The sequence below is a fragment of the Notamacropus eugenii genome, chromosome 5, assembly GCF_028372415.1.
Source record: "Notamacropus eugenii isolate mMacEug1 chromosome 5, mMacEug1.pri_v2, whole genome shotgun sequence".
NCBI lineage: Eukaryota > Metazoa > Chordata > Mammalia > Diprotodontia > Macropodidae > Notamacropus > Notamacropus eugenii.
In genome coordinates, this window is record NC_092876.1 from 425,795,605 (window position 1) to 425,812,829 (window position 17,225).

Sequence of the window (17,225 nt, forward strand, 5' to 3'; positions counted from 1 at the left end):
TCAAGCTGAAATTAGCAAACTAACCAGGAAAGTCATCCTCAGAAAACAGAATGAATGACCCAGGCACAAACTTTTACCATTAACCACTTAATTACCTAAATTAAACTTCGGGAGGTCTCAGTTCAATTCCAGAAAGCTTCAGCTAAGTCTCAGGAGAAATGGCCCGGCAGTAAAACGCTTACGACAGCGTTTAGTTTCTCTCTTCCCCCCCCCCCCCCCCCAAATCCCGCAGTTGAACATTTTACCAACACACCTCTGACTGTATAAACGTAGCCTAGCTTGCTTCCCAAACAAAACACACTTCCAGGGGCCTCTGGATAACAAACACTAAAGGTGTTCAAACCGCGTAGGAGTTAATAGATACATAGTAGCCAACAAACTATCCTGGGGGAAAAAAAGAAACATTCTTATTTTCCTTCTTCCGAGGGTCAGGGCACGTTCGCAACCCCATTTCTGTCCTTCGTAAGGTCGCCCCGACCTTTTCTCTAGAAAGACAAACAGACCAGCGAGCCCACATGTCCAGATTCGTTTGGCGCAACCCAGAATTACACCCTTCCCCCAACCCCAAGCCCACTAGACTCAACCATTTTCCGAAGGGGGGGAGCGTGAGAGAACCCAGCCATTCAGTGGACCGCGGATAAGCCCGGAGAAACAATGACCTGACGCTCTTGGATAAATCCCTTTATTATTAAAGCTATTCTGAGCTCCTGCTACGATGCTTCCCCTCTTTCCCACGCAGTGATGATTTCTCCCTGCGTGGAACCCTTCCGAGCAAAGGTTCTGATGGTCGGATCCACCGGCTGGGCTGGAGCCTAGCTCTCGCCCCCACGCCTGAAAACTGAACCGGCCCAGGGAGAGAGGAGGGCCGAGAAGGGCATCGAAGGAGAGCGCATGCGCCACGGCGCAGTCAGGTCGCCGCAGCCCTTCTCGGCCTACTCGAAGGTGAGAACCGCGGCAGCCCCGCCCCGAACGAGCCCCGGCCACCGGCGTCCTGGGCTGTATGGTGGGCAGGAGGTGGTCGCTTAGCCCGGGGCCCCGAGGACTGGAGTAGCCTCAGTTTATTCCATAGCCGAACTCCCCTCCGCCCCCTGCGACGTCCCTCGGACCTCAGTGATGACGGAGACACTAAATCCCAGGCGCCCCCATGTCCTTACCCCCTCGGCCGGTGCTCTGTGTGCCACCACCAATACACATTAGGTGCCTGCGATATACCAGGCCCTTTGCTAAGTGAGGGCTAGGGATCCCAAAGCAAACAGTGTATAAAGTGAGGACGTTCTCAGAGGAGTTCGCATTAAAGGGGGAGGGGGACAGGCCCCTGGCGGACTTGAAGGAAGGCAGAGATGAGGAGGGTACAGCCAGTGCAAAAGCCCAGAGATGAAGTGAGTGTCGTGTTTGTGGGACAAACATCCTGGCTCTGTAGGGTTCTGTAAATTGTTCACCTCCCACCTAGGTCTAGTGAAAAGGATTACGAACTTGAAGTCTGTGGATTTGGGTTTGAATACTCCATCAGTTGTATTAGCTGTCTGCCTTTGGGCAAGTTACCGAGCCTCTGTTTCTTTCATTATAAAATGAGAATCACACTTGGATTATCTAATTTAATGAGGATCATAGCACTTGCATAATTTACTGTAAATCTGTGACAGGAGACAGTAGGCTTTATCTTTATGTTCATACTTTGTACATTTAGGTCAGTTTTTCTGTCCTTCTGGGGCTTGGTCTCCTTTAAAAACAAACAAACAAAAAACCTTGGGGGTCGTTGAGGCCAAACGTTTTGCCTTTATGAGATGGACACCATCCACCGTTTGTCATTAGATTGGGAACTCTTTACCACTTTGTATTCCTAGCAATTGGCACATATCCTGGACAAGGTTAAAATGAAATTGGGAAATATTTTTTATAAAAAAATACAGCGAAATACATTAATATGTCATTTTCCAAATTATTATGCTTCTGGGTAAAGGTTAGTGATCTCCATTTTTATTTGAGTTTGATACCAGTAATGTAAATAATGAAGAGGGAAAGCATACTATAGTAGGATATTGAGGAAGGGTTACATTAACCTAAGGGCACCTGAGCTCAGCTTTAAAGGAAGCTTCTAAGAGTTGGAGATGAGAGTACATTTATTGCACAGGAAACTGGTCAGGGACAAACGTAAGTTGGCTTGATTGAAACCAGGGCCTCCTGAGCACGAGCATCTTCCTATCTGCCCTGTTACAGTAATCAAATCAGTATGACTTTTTTTTGTTAGACAGAAACATGCTTCTCTGGTTCCCACTCCCCTTTTACTGCTATGACCCCCATTAAAACTATCTCACTCTGATACCCAATGCCAAATATAGTGCCTGACCCATTGTAGGCATTGTCCATTCATCCATGTAACCATCCATCTTGTTTTGGGAGTGCTAAGAAATATTGATGAGACTTCAGAGGACCTTTATAATAGTACAGAAGGTTTTTGAGGGCCTGAGCCAACTTGGTGGTTGTGTGAGTGAAAAGATGGGCACAGAGTTGAGAATGTTGTAGAATACTCCACAGTTAGAGATTTTCTCATTTAAGGCCCTCTACAGTTTGGTTCTAGGTATCAACGTGGATAGAGGGCCAGGCCTGGAATCAGGAAGACTCCTCACCCTGAGTTTTCAAATCTAGCTTCAGATACTTACTAGCTCTGTGACCCTCTCTTAACCTTGTTTGCCTCAGTTTCCTCATCTGTAAAATGAGCTGGAGAATGAAATGGCAAACCTCTCCAGTATCTTTGCCAAGAAAACCCCAAGTAGGGTCACAAAGAGTGGGACACAACTGAAGAATAACAAACAATCTCATTGAGCCCTCTCTACAACCTTACTCCCCTACATATTTTATGTTACACTCAATTTAGACAGCTTGCAGTTGCCCATATTTGCCATGCCATCTCCCACCTCTAGACGCTTTCATAAGCATCTCCAGGTGCCTAGAATGTACTCTTTCCTCATTTCTTTTAGAATCCTAATTCTTTTTCAAGATTTAGTTTAGGTTTTACCTCCTCCAGGATGTATATCCCCTCTGCCACCTTCCCCCTTAAATTTTCTGTCTGATCTCTTTGCCTCTTAATCCTTAAAGCTTTGAAGGCAATAGGACAGGATCTGTCATATGTCTTTGGTTAAATAAGAGGATTCCCTACACAAATTCACCTACTTTCTCTGCAGTTAGTCTAAAAGAGTTAACTGAGCATTGAGAGATGAAACAATTTTCTGGAGGTCACACAGCTATTGTGTGTTGGAGGCTGGATGCTCTGGTCCTTCTGGCTCAAAGCAAGCCCTCTGTCCACGAGCCGGGTTGCTTCTCAACCAACCCTTCATAGATTTAGAGCTAACCATTTCATTTTTGCAATTGAAGTAACATAGATCCATAGAGGTTAAATGACTTTTCTAAGTACTGGGGACCCAGGCCCTCTCTCCAAATTCAGCATCTTTCTCCTTCTATTAGTCTAATCTGTATTTATGTATCTCTGCCACTTTGACCCCAGAAATGCAATATAAATTCCTCAAGGTCTGGGAACTGCTTAATTTTCATCTTTGTATCTCTAGTGCCCAGCAAAATTCCTTGCACATAACAGGCACTTAACAAGTAGTATATTTTACTATTATTATTAGTGAAATCACTAGAGAATTGATCATTTGGTGGGCGGTGTTATTTCACAACAAAAATCACAATTGTGCTTCTAAGTGTTCCTTGTTGAAAATTCCATTTTACTCCTCCTTTTCTTTTTTACTATTAGAGATAAGAAATAGTGAAAGTAGGTGAAGTTGCAGTTGATGATATGGTTTTATTTAACTTGTTTTTGATTGTATAATTTTACAGGTCATTGCTTAGAATGCAACTGAATCTGAACAACCATGAAGTGGCTATGTATAATTATGAGCCCCAAATTAAGATACTCTGTTTTGGTAAATTTAGCAATGATTCCAAACCGGATGAAAGTTATTCCATGTCCTTATATCATTAATAATAGAATGATGTCAAATTATAAATCTAAAAGGAACATCATAGAATATTACAATATACTTAATCTTGATGAAGGCTGTTCTGCTGCTGAAGTAAGAGAATCTTTTCGTCAACTTGCCAAACAGTTTCATCCAGATAGTGGATCCAGTACAGCTGATTCTACGGCATTTATACAGATAGAAGAAGCCTATAGGATGGTACTTGACCATGTGATGGAGAAAGCAAAAAAGAGACAAAATAAAATTGAGGAAGAAGAGGATGAAGATATGCTCAAATATAAAGCACCACAACATAGGCATTATTTAAGTTTTGAAGGTTTTGGTTTGGGAACTCCAAGCCAACGAGAAAAACAGTATAGGCAGTTTAGAGCAGATCGTGCTAGTGAACAAGTAATGGAATATCAAAAGCGGAAACTGGAAAACCAATATTATGCTAATAGTGTGACTGCTAAAAACGTAAGACAAAGTAAGAATCAAAAAATAACTCAAGCAATCGAGCGCTTAGTAGAGGACCTCATTCAAGAGTCAATGGCTAAAGGAGACTTTGATAATCTCAGTGGTAAAGGAAAACCCCTGAAAAAATTTTCTGGCTGCTCATACATTGATCCTATGACTCACAACCTGAATAGGATTCTGATCGATAATGGATACCAACCGGAGTGGATTTTAATGCAGAAAGAAATAAGTGATACTATTGTGCAACTTAGACAGGACATTCTGGTGTCAAGAAGTAAACTCGGGCATCCGATGACATCAAGTGAGCTAAAGCAGTGGAGCCAAGATTGTGGGAAGTTTCAAGAAAATATTAAAAAATTAAACAAGCGAATTAATTATTTTAATTTGATTGTTCCTATTCTGAACAGGCAGAAAGTTCATTTTGATGCAGAGAAAGAAATTGCCAGAGCCCTGAAAAATTATGAAAACTTAATAGAAGCAGGGAAGATGGATGATAAAAGCACAACTAACATTGAACAGAAAAATGTTAAAATGATTGGATTCAAGGCAGGTTTTTTTAAATGGCTAAATCCATGGAAATATAAAATATGAGAAATTCAAGATCCAGTGCCATTCTGTTTCTTTTTTTAAGATATGCTGACCTCCAACATGAGATATATGCCATCACACTTGGAAGAATTTATGTCTGCCCATCTCTCTGTTTTCTTTTTTTGTCAGCAACTCTGTAAGTTATTGAATGATCGAATTTCCAACTAGCCTTTAGGATGCATGTGCACATCAACTATATGTCAAAAACCCCCAGCAATTCAAAGACCACAAACCCAAAAGGACTTATTTTGTGGGGAGTAGAAACTACATTAAACAAACTTTGGATTTAAGAACATTCGTCATCAAGTGAAATGAGCTAGGATAAGAATATGAGAATAATAAATTCAGGGTATGAGCTCAGTAAAGATTGCTTCCACTATTAAAGTATCTTTGCCTTAGACTGTGTCTGTTCACGCTAAATAAACAAACCATTATTTAAATTGTTTTTTCACCTCTCTTAGTGATTGATGCAGCTTGTTGTGTGATCATTTTTTACTGCAGTTATTACTAGAGATACCCAGAGTGAAAGGAGCAACCGTTTCAGGTCCTGACTCATCCACAGTGCGGATACAAAAAGTATTGTATTAACAATCATGGATTTATAAATGTGTCCCCTCTTTAACAGATAAAACAATGTGATCAACCTAAAAGAACCTTATCAAAGATAGCTTTTAATTTCTTAAGATGAGAAATTGTTCAGATATAACAAAATTAATCTTTAGCAAATTGAGCTTCCCTAAATTTCTCTTTTATTCTATCTATATCTTTCAATTGGTAGTCCCTCTAGAAGGATGGGGGGAAAATATTCAAATTAAAAATTAAATTTTAAAATGAGGTGTTAACATTTTTAATCCCTGTGATTATTAAGAGCAAATATATACATATATATGCATGTATATATGTATATATATGTGTCTGTATATTTTCATATATATATATATATATATACAGACACATATACTCAAACATATTTCTGAGTCATTCTACTTTCCTGGAAAATAGAAAGAAGTGGGCATAGGTGGTATGTTTATAGTCTATCCACTCAAAAGATTTTGCTTTTTTGATAGTTTTGCTCACAAAAATTGATCTGAAAGATTAAATGAGTGAAACAGGACAGGCATCATTTAAAATGTGACAAGATTATTAGATTTAGTTGTATGTGTGGTTGAGAAACTTGTACAAATTGCTCTGATTTTGGAGGAACAAAGAGTTTTTCAAATGTATTTATAATAGTTAAAACTACTTTCCCAAAATGAGATCTCTTTCCATTCTGATAATTAATTAGCATATGTGGTTGGTTATACTGTTTAATAAAACATTTTTATGTTGTAGCTAATTTATAAGGTTATTATTAACTACATTGAAAATGACTGAAATTTATGTTGATGATAAGACTTACAGTTTTCTACAGTTTCAAGAAGGCTGAAATTCTTTGTTGTAAGTAGGTCTGAAATAGTTAAATTTCTACTTTGATGGCTTTGATTTCATTGATGGATGGACTCCTTCCAGTACTGTAGATTATAACCTGTCTGTGGCTACCCATGTGGCTCTTGTCCTTTCCTTGTAAATATTTCACAAGATGTCACCTGATTACTAGAGACCTTTTATGTTGCTTGATCCTACATGTACACCAGTGGAGCAAGTAGGCTCTTCATCACTTACCTTTTGCCATTGCTATGTAACTAGTTCACCTCATTTTCCAGACATACATCTCTCTGATAATATCCTTTATACTCCTTCCTTATAGCCTATTCATGCCTACTTTTAGGTGATCTGCAAATAGTAGCAAATAAGAAGTAAGCCAAGACCTAAATTTTCAGAAGTAGAAAATAGGACTCATTGGTTGTAGATAAAAGTTTCAGCAAGCCCATAATTTCCACACTGCACTTTATATTTTCCTAAGTTATTTATAATAATTATGAATCAGCTATACTATAAATATATATTCAGAAAGCAAAAGAACCTAAAATTAGGTCTCTGAAACATTGGGTCACTCTACTGTGGAGGACCTTTGTGAGATGGACAAGAGTTAAACCGGATGATGAGGTGTGCGTGGGTTTTGATCTGCACTGATAGAGGGAGAATACCCATTTTAATGTGCATCATGTGTCCATTGATGCAGATATGTATAATATATGCACTGTATAGATGTATCTGTGTATACACACACACACACACACACACACACACACTTACTCTGCATTAACAAATAGTATCCTTGTTACCACTTAAACACATATGATCTTTTATTCTTGGTTAAAAACCTACCACAACAAAAACTAAAAGAGTTTTCAGAATTCAGCTGACGCTCACCTTAATTGTTCATTTACTCATTCACCAAGTGCTTACTGTGTACAAGATACTTCTCTAAGTACAATGTATTTGCAGGGAAATAGAAATGGATAAAATAGGGCCTCTGGTCTCATTGAATTTATAGTCTAATAAGAATTTACAGGCAGGCTACTTTCAAGCAATATTGAACAAATATCCAGAATAAGAAAGCATTTGGACAAGTCATTTAACTTAATAGAAATGCATGTTGATCTTTATGTCAAAATCTTTCCACTTTATGTTCTTTGCTTTTTAGGAGAATAGTTTATTTCTAAGTTTATTCACTAAGTAGAATGAACTTAGGTTATAAGACATAGGATCATAGATTTAGAGGCAGAAAGAGACCTAAAAGGTCATCAGATTTAGCTTCATTTTACCAGTGAGCAGACACACTAGGAGAGGACTTTGCTAAGTTCTGTGGCAGAGTTGGGAGTCAAACCCCAATCCCAAACTCTCTACTACATGAAAAATTGATGGTGCTTCTCAGTCTCTTCCAAAAGGCTTGATTTCAAATATTATTCTTAATTGCTGGATATAAAAAGAAAAATATAGAAGTGTTATCAACTTTGATAAGCTTGGCACTAAAATTTTTCCATGGATGATGAAATGTGAAAAATATTTAAGACAAAATGAATTTTCATATTCTAATGAATATAAATTTAGTTAATTTTAAAACATCATGCTTTTTTGTTTCATCCAATTTAATAGGAGAGAATGAGATTGTCACTGCTCATATAAGAAAATAGTTCAATACTTCACAAATTTATGAATTCATCAATGTGGATACCCCTTCCTTTGGGGTATTTTTTTAAAACACACTTCCATTGTCTTTGAAGGTTGCTGTTATCAAAAAAATTCATCCTTCTGCAAACCAGATGATGATCTGCTTCTAATATTGGCTGGTTCTTGGGTGAAAAAGATAGGTCTGATTCCAAGTCCATTTTTTAAAACCTTTCCAGCTTGATAGAATATTCTAGAACTTTCACAAGTCTCCAGTTTTGAAGTGAAAACATGAGTAGACATAAGAGGAAGAATTTATCATTTAGGGGCAGTATGTAATAAACGTCCTAAAATATCCCAAATTGTTTTAAATGTATACTATCCTGAAGTAGGTTAGCAACTGTTTATATAAAGGAATTTTCACTAACATGATATTTTGATGATTATTTAAAACATCAAGTTACAAATGACTTCTTACTATAAGTAGATCTAAAATCAACAAGCTATAATTAATTGCAGTAAGCTAAGGTTATGATAAACCATCTTTTGGATATTGGGGCCAGTCTGGGGGCCTGTTTATACCTCTTACCAATGTCGCCAGTCTGGGGGCCTGTTTATACCTCTTACCAATGTCTCCAGTCTCATCCTGGGACTTATGATAACCTTGGGCTGATCTAGATTTTTTCTAAATCAGTGGTTTCCAATCTATAGAAACTGTGGAGTTACTGTAACTTTTCATTGTTCCATGAATCCGTATGGACACCAAGTGTTGTCATTTTTGATCTTCAGTGCTCACAAAATTTGAAGAATCACAATATAATATTAATACCTTATGTAAATTGATTGCACGTATATGTGCCACTTTTTCAAATGTATGTAGCTGTTTTAATAAATGCAAATTCATTGAACTTGCTAAATTCATCATAGCTCTCATGTATTTTCACAGATATAATAATACCAACAGATATTATCAGTAGAGCTATTATATTAGAAAGGGTTTTCATCCTTAAAAAGATTGGGAATCACTGATCTAAATCTCTTTTTACTCTCCTGCACCAATTACCAGGAGTCTTTACTGAAGGGACACCTTTGAAATAATTTCCCAATTCCCTGTAGCTATTGTCTGGAACTTCAAGACTGACTAGGTTTGGATGCTACATGGACAACTTTAGGTAGGAGCAAGGCTGGAACCTATCATGATCAGAACCTAAACTTCTGGGAACAGTCTAGTTAACACATATCATAAGAGTATGTTCATCTCTGCCCTTCCTAGTGCGTTATATGGAGTATGTGGAAATATGCCCTGCCTGATTCCAATCCAATAGGTGGAGCTCTGGAAGGCTTTTTTCTAGCTATTCATGACCAAAGGGCTAGTATCGTATGATGTCTTCTAGTTAGCTGCAGAAATGACAATGTCTGATCGTTTAGGATATGCTGAGACAAATAAATGTGGAAACAAAATGTGTGACTCACCTATCTGCTGTTTTTTGGGGGAGGAAACCTTTGAACCGCAGGGGGCAGGGGTCATTGGCCACATTGCCCCACCAAGCTCACATGTGATCCGTGACTAAGTAGAGTCCTGTCTGTCTTGTTTGTGTTTATTCTTTCCTGATTTTAGGCAAATGAATACTCTGAGATGGGAGTACCCCGATAATCTAGTGAGATTAAGTTGATTACCATCAGCAATTAAAACTGGTAGCAAAGTCCACCAGAGGCAGTATTAGAGGAGTGAGGAGGCACCTTTTGGTCAAATGTGCTTTTTACATAAGTGCCTTATAGTACCTTTAAGTTTGAGTTTATTCTCCCTAGGGAGTTAGTATAGCCCTGGGATGTTTTGTGCCGACTGTGCTTGCTCTATCTTCTCAGTAAATCTTTTTTTTTTTTTAAACCTATTTCTTACATATTACTCACTCCACAGACACTTCAGCAAAGCCAGGCTGGCCATTCCCCTGTCAGTGCATTTGTGCCGTTTGTCCCCTGGGGCTGAAATGTATGCTTTTCCTGTCTCTGAAGTCTAGAATCTGGGATTTCATTTGGAGTTCAGTGCTGGTCACTACATGAAGTTGTTTCCCCAAAGCCCCACCTGCTAATGCACTCTCTCCCAAACCTACTTTGTATGAGTTCTGCATGTATTATGCTTGTACTGGTTATTATCAAAACCTTGGTACAATTTTAAGCTATTAAGCTTCAATGAACTGTATGTTGTCTCCATTCGAAGGCAAGTTCCTTGAGCGCAGTGATTATTTTACATCAGTCTCTCTATCACCTTGATGACACTTGATACATTGATAGTTGATTAGCCAGGTCAAACTAATTACTTTGCAACTTGTTTTTGTAGTCTTTCAATCTTTAATTACTGTGCCTAATTGGGGGGTGGAATAGAGAGGGAACACATTAATTTAGCCATAAAATGATGCTACAAAATTCAGTCTTTGAAATTGAATGTTGTGATTTAAGGAGAGACTGAATTTTTATTTGGCATTTCAATTACTCATAAGACTGATTTTCTTCCCCCAGGTTCTGTTACTAATTGTTCTGAGTTTGGGGGAGTTTAGGTGTAGAGAAAGCCTAAGGGATGAAATAGGTACAATACCTCAAAAAATAAGCAGGAATTTGCTATAGAACCTTTGATATTTTTACAATTTTGCATGATCGGTTGCTGTAGGGTTATGAAATAAATTCCTAGTACAGGAAGTTATAAACTGGTGATATAACGGAGACAGAGATTAGACTATTTTTTAAAAAATAAAGAACCAAATTGGATGTCAGTCTTAACCACAGATTTGAATTCACAGAACCTGGGTTCAAATACCTGCTTAGAAGGTATTCTCTCTACTTAGAAGCTGAATGACTTTGGGCAGATGGCTTTACTTTTCTGGTCTCAGTTTCTCATCTTCAAAATAAGCAGATTGGACTAATGTAACTTATAAGGTCTCTCTCTCTCTCTCTCTCTCTCTCTCTCTCTCTCTCTCTCTCTCTCTCTCTCTCTCTCTCTCTCTCTCTCCCTCCTCCCTCTCTCTCCCTCTCTCTCTCCCTCTCTCTCTCTCCCTCTCTCTCTCCCTCTCTCCCTCTCTCTCTCTCTTCCTCTCTCCCTCTCCCTCTCCCCCCCCCCCCGCCCTTCCCCTCCATCCCCAGAGACAGAAGACCTGAGCTAAAGAACATTAGCTTCATTTGACTGAGATATAAGGTTTCTGATCACGTTCATATATTCCAAGCTATCAGCAAACTGGTAGAAACTGATTAGATCTACTTCATGAAATGTCACATATTTGTCTATATGAATGTGTACAGGTTACATGGTATCCCATGAAAGGAAACTAGCACTGTTCCTCTTTTTACAGTACCAGTAATTTCACCATTATGAATTGGTGAACCACCATCTGAACTATCAAATTCAAGACTTTTAATTTCTGTTTACAAGCTAACTACATTTCAGAGAAATAACAAAACCTTACATAAAGCAAAAGTAGATACTGTAGCTGGTGGTTGATTATAACAACATTTTTCTTTAATAAAGTTACCAATAAGGTGACTGTAGATATTTTGGTATAATTACCTTAACTTTTACATTTTAAATTATGGTTAAGAATTCATGCTCATCTGTTTTATCTGGGGGGAAATATTAATTTTTTTACTAGCCCAATAATGGCCAATAGGTTTTTATAAATACATACACATAACATTATGGTACTTAATCAGCTAGATTCAGTGTATGCATTTTCAGTTTTCAGTCATGTCCAATTCTTCATGACCCCATCAGGGGCTTTCTTGGCAAAGAGACTGGAGTGGTTTGCCTTTTCCTTCTTCAGTTCATTTTACAGATGAGGAAACTGAGGCCAACAGGGTTAAGTGACGACCCAAGGTCACACAGCTAGTGAGTGTCTGAGGCCAGAGGTTGTAGCTGCAGGTTGTATGGGAAGACCACTGGTTCCTCAGGCTGTAGTGGCAACAGAAAAGGAAATAAATATCTTTTTTATAAGTAACCATTCATGACACCATATCTATTTCTGATATTGAGCCATTGGACAGTGCCAAGGTATGTTCGAAAAGGGTTATATTGGGAATAAATATTTACTAAGCACCTATTGTGTGCTAAATACTTAGAGATATTACTTCATTCGATACTGTAACATCAAGAGTCTGCTTTGGGGGACATGGTACCAAATTGCTGGTTTAAGTACATACCAATCAGTGCATGATATTTTGGGTTTGAAATATAAAATTCTCTGATTTTTAAGGCCATTCATAACCCGGCCCCTTCCTGTCTTTCCAAACTGCTCAACACTTTACCTCCAAGTCTCCTGTGATCAAGTAACACAAGCTTCTTTGCTGTTCTTATAAAACGATGCGTCTCCTGACTGCATGTTCACTGGCTATAATAATAATGTAATTCATTGCCAGAATTCTCTCCCTCCTCATCTCTGCCTCCTTGCATCTCTGGCTTTCTTCAAATCCCAGCTAAAATCCCACCTTATTTCTGTAAGAAACCTTTTCCAATCCTCCTTCATCTTAGTATCTTCCCTCTAAGGCTATACCCAAATTATCCTTTATGTCTTGTTTTTATATGCTTTTTATGTATATTGTCTTCCCCATTAGCCTGAGCTCCTTGAGAGCAAGGACTGGTTTTTGCCTTTCTTTGATTCGAAGGCAGTTCTTGGTTTCTAGGCCAGCTCCCTTACGTTGATGCCAGGCTGCTTCTTATGTACAGTGTTTGAGGAATTCCTCCACTCAGAGGTCCCAAGATTCTCCCGAAAGCTAATTCCTCCCACTTTGTTCTATTTCACTGGAAGTCAGTAAATCTGGAGGCAAGGCTAGAAGATTAAAAGTTTAATTAGCAATAGCTGACAGGCAGTCAACTGGTAGGTAAGCTATGCTTTGTTTCAGGAGAAATACACTCATTTAGGGTTTTACACAGCCTTAGGGCTGCTCTACACTGGGCAAAGGGAGCTTATCAGGTGATTTATCTGGCCACTTTCCTTAGTTGGAACTTTGAGTTATTGATTGGGACAAGGTGTCAAGTGATTTTGGAGAGCACAAATTAACCTTGGATTTGAAACAGTTAACCTTGGGTTCTTAGGAGTTCCCAAAGATCAGTGAGGATCCAGTAAGGATGCTTTCTCTGTAGTTAATCTCATCAGATGTTATATCCCAAAGGACTCTGAGGTTTCGATAAGAAAGATAGAAATCTGTAAGGTTAATCCTTTGCTTGCCAGCCTAAGGATCTCTATTTGCACAACCCTGAAGTTATATTTATTTGACCTCTAATGTTAAAGTTTTCTTGGGAAGAACATGTTTTCCACAAAACCCATCATACAGATATTTTAGCCATTTCTTCCATGAGAACAGGAAAGTGGCACACTTTAAAAACTCGAGTTTAAATCAAGCCTAGTACTTACTAGCTGTGTGACCCTGGGGCCAGTCACTTAACCACTGCCTGCCTCAATTTCCTCATCTTTAAAACAGAGATAATAACAACAGTTACCTTCCAGGGTTGCTATGAAGATCAACTGAGAAAATAATTATAAAGCATTTAGCACATACCTGGCATACTGTGAGTATCCTACATAGGACAGCTATTATTATGTTAATAATTAAGTCTTTCTGTCTTGGCTTAGAATCTTTGTGTGCTAGTTATGTATTCTCCCCTCTCCATAGAACCTAAGTTGCCATTCATATGTGAAAACCCATGGGAGAAACCATAAACACCTCTATGAGATCGTGTCCATGATATGATCCTGTGATTAGTGTCTCTCTGACCTAAATAGTGCCCAAGCACCTGTAATCACATCACCCTCATTAGTCACCTTTATGAGAAATATTCTAGTCCCATTCTGTATTGTCATCCCATATAGTGATACTTCTCAACCAATTACTCTATTCAGAGATTCTGAAGCATAAATCTGGAAAAAGTAGTTAGCAGATAACACATTTTCCCCCACCAATCACCATCTGGGAAACACCCAAAAGGAAGGAGTATTTCTGAAATATGTCAGAGACAAAATTTATCCTATACAGAAAAGGAAAGATGGGAAGCATTCTTTGACCCTGCCACACAATTCCCTCAATCTGGGTGTAGATTTGGAGGCCTCATAGCATCCCAGTCTCGTCTCCAGACTTCCCAAGGGCTTTATTGATTGCTCAGAATACCTTTAATAAATCTTTTTAGAATATGTAAATCTCATACATAGGCTTCCTCCTTTTCCTACTACATAGTGAGGAGAGGGTCTTTTTAGTTAAAGAGAGGTCTTTAACCATATAGTCATTCACTTGGAGGGGCCTTTTGCCACCAAATGTAAGCACTCACACAAACAGCTGCCAGCTCAATGAGAGGTTCTATTCACATGGTCAGACTTGTACTTTATGGAAAATTACTTTGGAAGATAAATCGGAAAGGGAAAAGCAATTTGAAGGAAATTAAAGGCTCATGTATGAATTGGACCAATGTAGCAATAATTAATAACTAGCATTGTATGGCATCTTAAGATTTTCAAAGTCCTTTCAAATGTTAGCTCATGTTTTGCATGACTGTGTATAAATAACCTATATTTAATTTTTTTCTTTTACTTCTAGAACCTCAGAGGCAATGATATTTAGTGGAAAGGTTGGGATTCAGAAGTTGACTATGACAGTTTCCTCATCTATAAAATGGGAATAAATAATATTTGCATTACCTAACTCAAAAAGTTGCTGTTAAGTGATGAAGCAACAAACTGAGTCACTTTGCACTGTGTAATGAGATTTATTAAAAATACTATTAGATAATATTGAAACAGCTGTTTGGAGGTCATTTCTCTGGTAGAGATCCTTCTCTGTTTCCCTTTGATGTAAAGTCTGGATCTTATATTCCCTAGTACTATACGATTTTACACCTTAATATAGTACTCTTTCTGGGACTAATCCCCCAATTTGTACTTGAAATCACAAATTGTGTCCCCAGAGGAATGACCACTTTCAGGTTCTAGGGATAATCCTATGGGACTGCATTTCAAAGACTCATGAGTCCCTACTGGTATGTTTTTCATTTAACAATAATCAGCCAGTGACTACTACCCTTTAATTCGGTATACTAGGTTTATACCTCAAAGAGATCAAAGAAAGAGGAGAGGGACTCATATGTTCAAAAATATTTACATCAGCTTTTTTTGTAGTTGTCCAGAATTGGAGAGTAAGGGGGTACCCACTTATTTGAGAATGCCTAAACAAATTATGATAGGTGAATGTCATGGAATATTATTGAACAGGAGGAAATGAGAATCTGGACAGTTTCAGAGGAAACTGGGATGTTTTCCATAAACTGATTCACAGTATGGTGAGCAGAATTAGAAGAACAATTTATACAATGAAAGAAGAAACATAAGAAAGAAAAACAACTATTAAAGACTTTATAGCTCTGATCAATGCAAAGATAAATCACTAGTCTAGAGGACTCAGATGGAATGTACTACCCACCTCCTATCAGAGGAGGTGATGGACTTAAATGAAGAATATGTCATACATTTTTGAACATGGTCAGTTTGTTTTGATAAACTATATATGTGTTATGAAGGTTTTTGTTTTCTTTTTAAAAATGGTGGAGAAGGGCAGTGAGAGAGACTGCCTATAAAAATAAAAACTTAAAAGTTACCAGTCAGTAGACTTAAATTTTAGCAAAATCATTTATTGTTGTGTTCATCCTTCATTGCCGAAGAAGACCATGCCATCAGAGAAATGATGACACGACTCGCACTTGACTTTGTCTTAAGTGAGGGAGGGCTGTGCAGGTCACCAGCCTCACTTCTCCTCCAGAGCCATCTGAATCCAGTGACCAGGTATTCATCAGGATGACTGGAGATGACCCAGGATGCACTGGGAGATCTTGGGCCCTTTAGGTCAAGGTCTTTGCAGGTACTCACTTAGTGTGAGGCAATGCCCATTCATTGAGTATAATAAGAAATATGTAAAAATATATATGTATGAAATTATAAGAAGTTTGGTTTAAAAAAATTTCCTCTAAAAATCTGGGGCATATTCTCTTTCAGATAATATACCATGTGTGGTGGGGTGCTTGGGTACCAGTTCAACAGTACTCTTCCCGCTTCTTTCAAGTCCCTCATCCCCTTATGCTGTTGCTAACCTTGCCCTGCCAATCCTCAGCCTTAGATTACTCCCACCATTCACTGTTTTTGCTCCTACTCATGTACAAAGCAAAGCTGGAGAAAATCATGAAACCATGTTGACCAGATTCATTACAAATTTAATTTATATCACTTCAGCCAGGCTTCAGAGAGACCGCTAGTGGCAGTCAATAGAGGGCTGAGCCTAGAGTTGGAAGACCCAGGTTCAAGTCCTTTCTCATATACTTAGAAGCTAGTGGCCCTAGTCAAAACACTTAAGTTTCTATTTGCTTCAGTTTCCTCAACTGTGAAAGGAGGATAATAATAGCACCTATGTTGCAGGGTTGTCATGAGGATAAAATGTAAAGTCCTTAGTACAATGCCTGGTACTATAGGCACACAGTAGGTACTATAGAGATGTTTATTTCCTACCTCCCCTCTCTGTGGGAGGTAACTCTTATAATTTATAACTCTTAAATTTAATAATAACTTAAAATAAAATTTAACAATAACTTATTACTTGTAACTTAAATTTATTCACTATTTGATTCATCACATAGGTTTTTAAAAACATTTTTCTTCCAAATTTATTATTTATTTTTAACATTCATTTAAAAAAGATTTTGAATTCCAAAATCTTTTCCTCGCTCCCCATCCATTGAGAAGGCAAGAAAAGTGATACTGATTATACATATGTACACAAGTATATATGTATACACGTACATATTTCCATATTAGCCATTTTGGAAAAAAGAAGAAAAATGAAGAAAATGCTTCAGTGCACACTTAGACTTCATCTGCTCTCTCTCTGAAGGTGGGCAGCATTTTTCAACATAAATCCTTTGAAACTGTCTTGGATTATTGCATCTTTCCTAGTTGATCATCACTACAATATTGGTGTTCTTTTATCATCAGTTTCACTTTCTGTCACAGTTCTTTCACACTCACTCTTCTTTCACAGTTTTACTGGTTCTTCACTTTTAATCAGTTCATATGTCTTCCCAAGTTTTTCTGAAACCATCCTCATCATTTTTTATAGCACACTAAATTACAATCA

At 38.1% G+C, this 17,225-nt stretch overlaps 1 protein-coding gene across 1 annotated transcript; it reads left to right on the forward strand.

Moving 5' to 3' along the window:
- The first annotated feature begins 626 nt into the window (after window positions 1-626).
- On the forward strand, window positions 627-5,464 carry DNAJC28 (DnaJ heat shock protein family (Hsp40) member C28). The gene is made up of 2 exons (XM_072615039.1): window positions 627-942; window positions 3,838-5,464. Exon 2 carries the CDS (start codon window positions 3,873-3,875, stop codon window positions 5,025-5,027), a length of 1,155 nt encoding a protein of 384 aa, XP_072471140.1. The 5' UTR covers window positions 627-942; window positions 3,838-3,872; the 3' UTR covers window positions 5,028-5,464.
- Window positions 5,465-17,225: the final 11,761 nt, after the last annotated feature.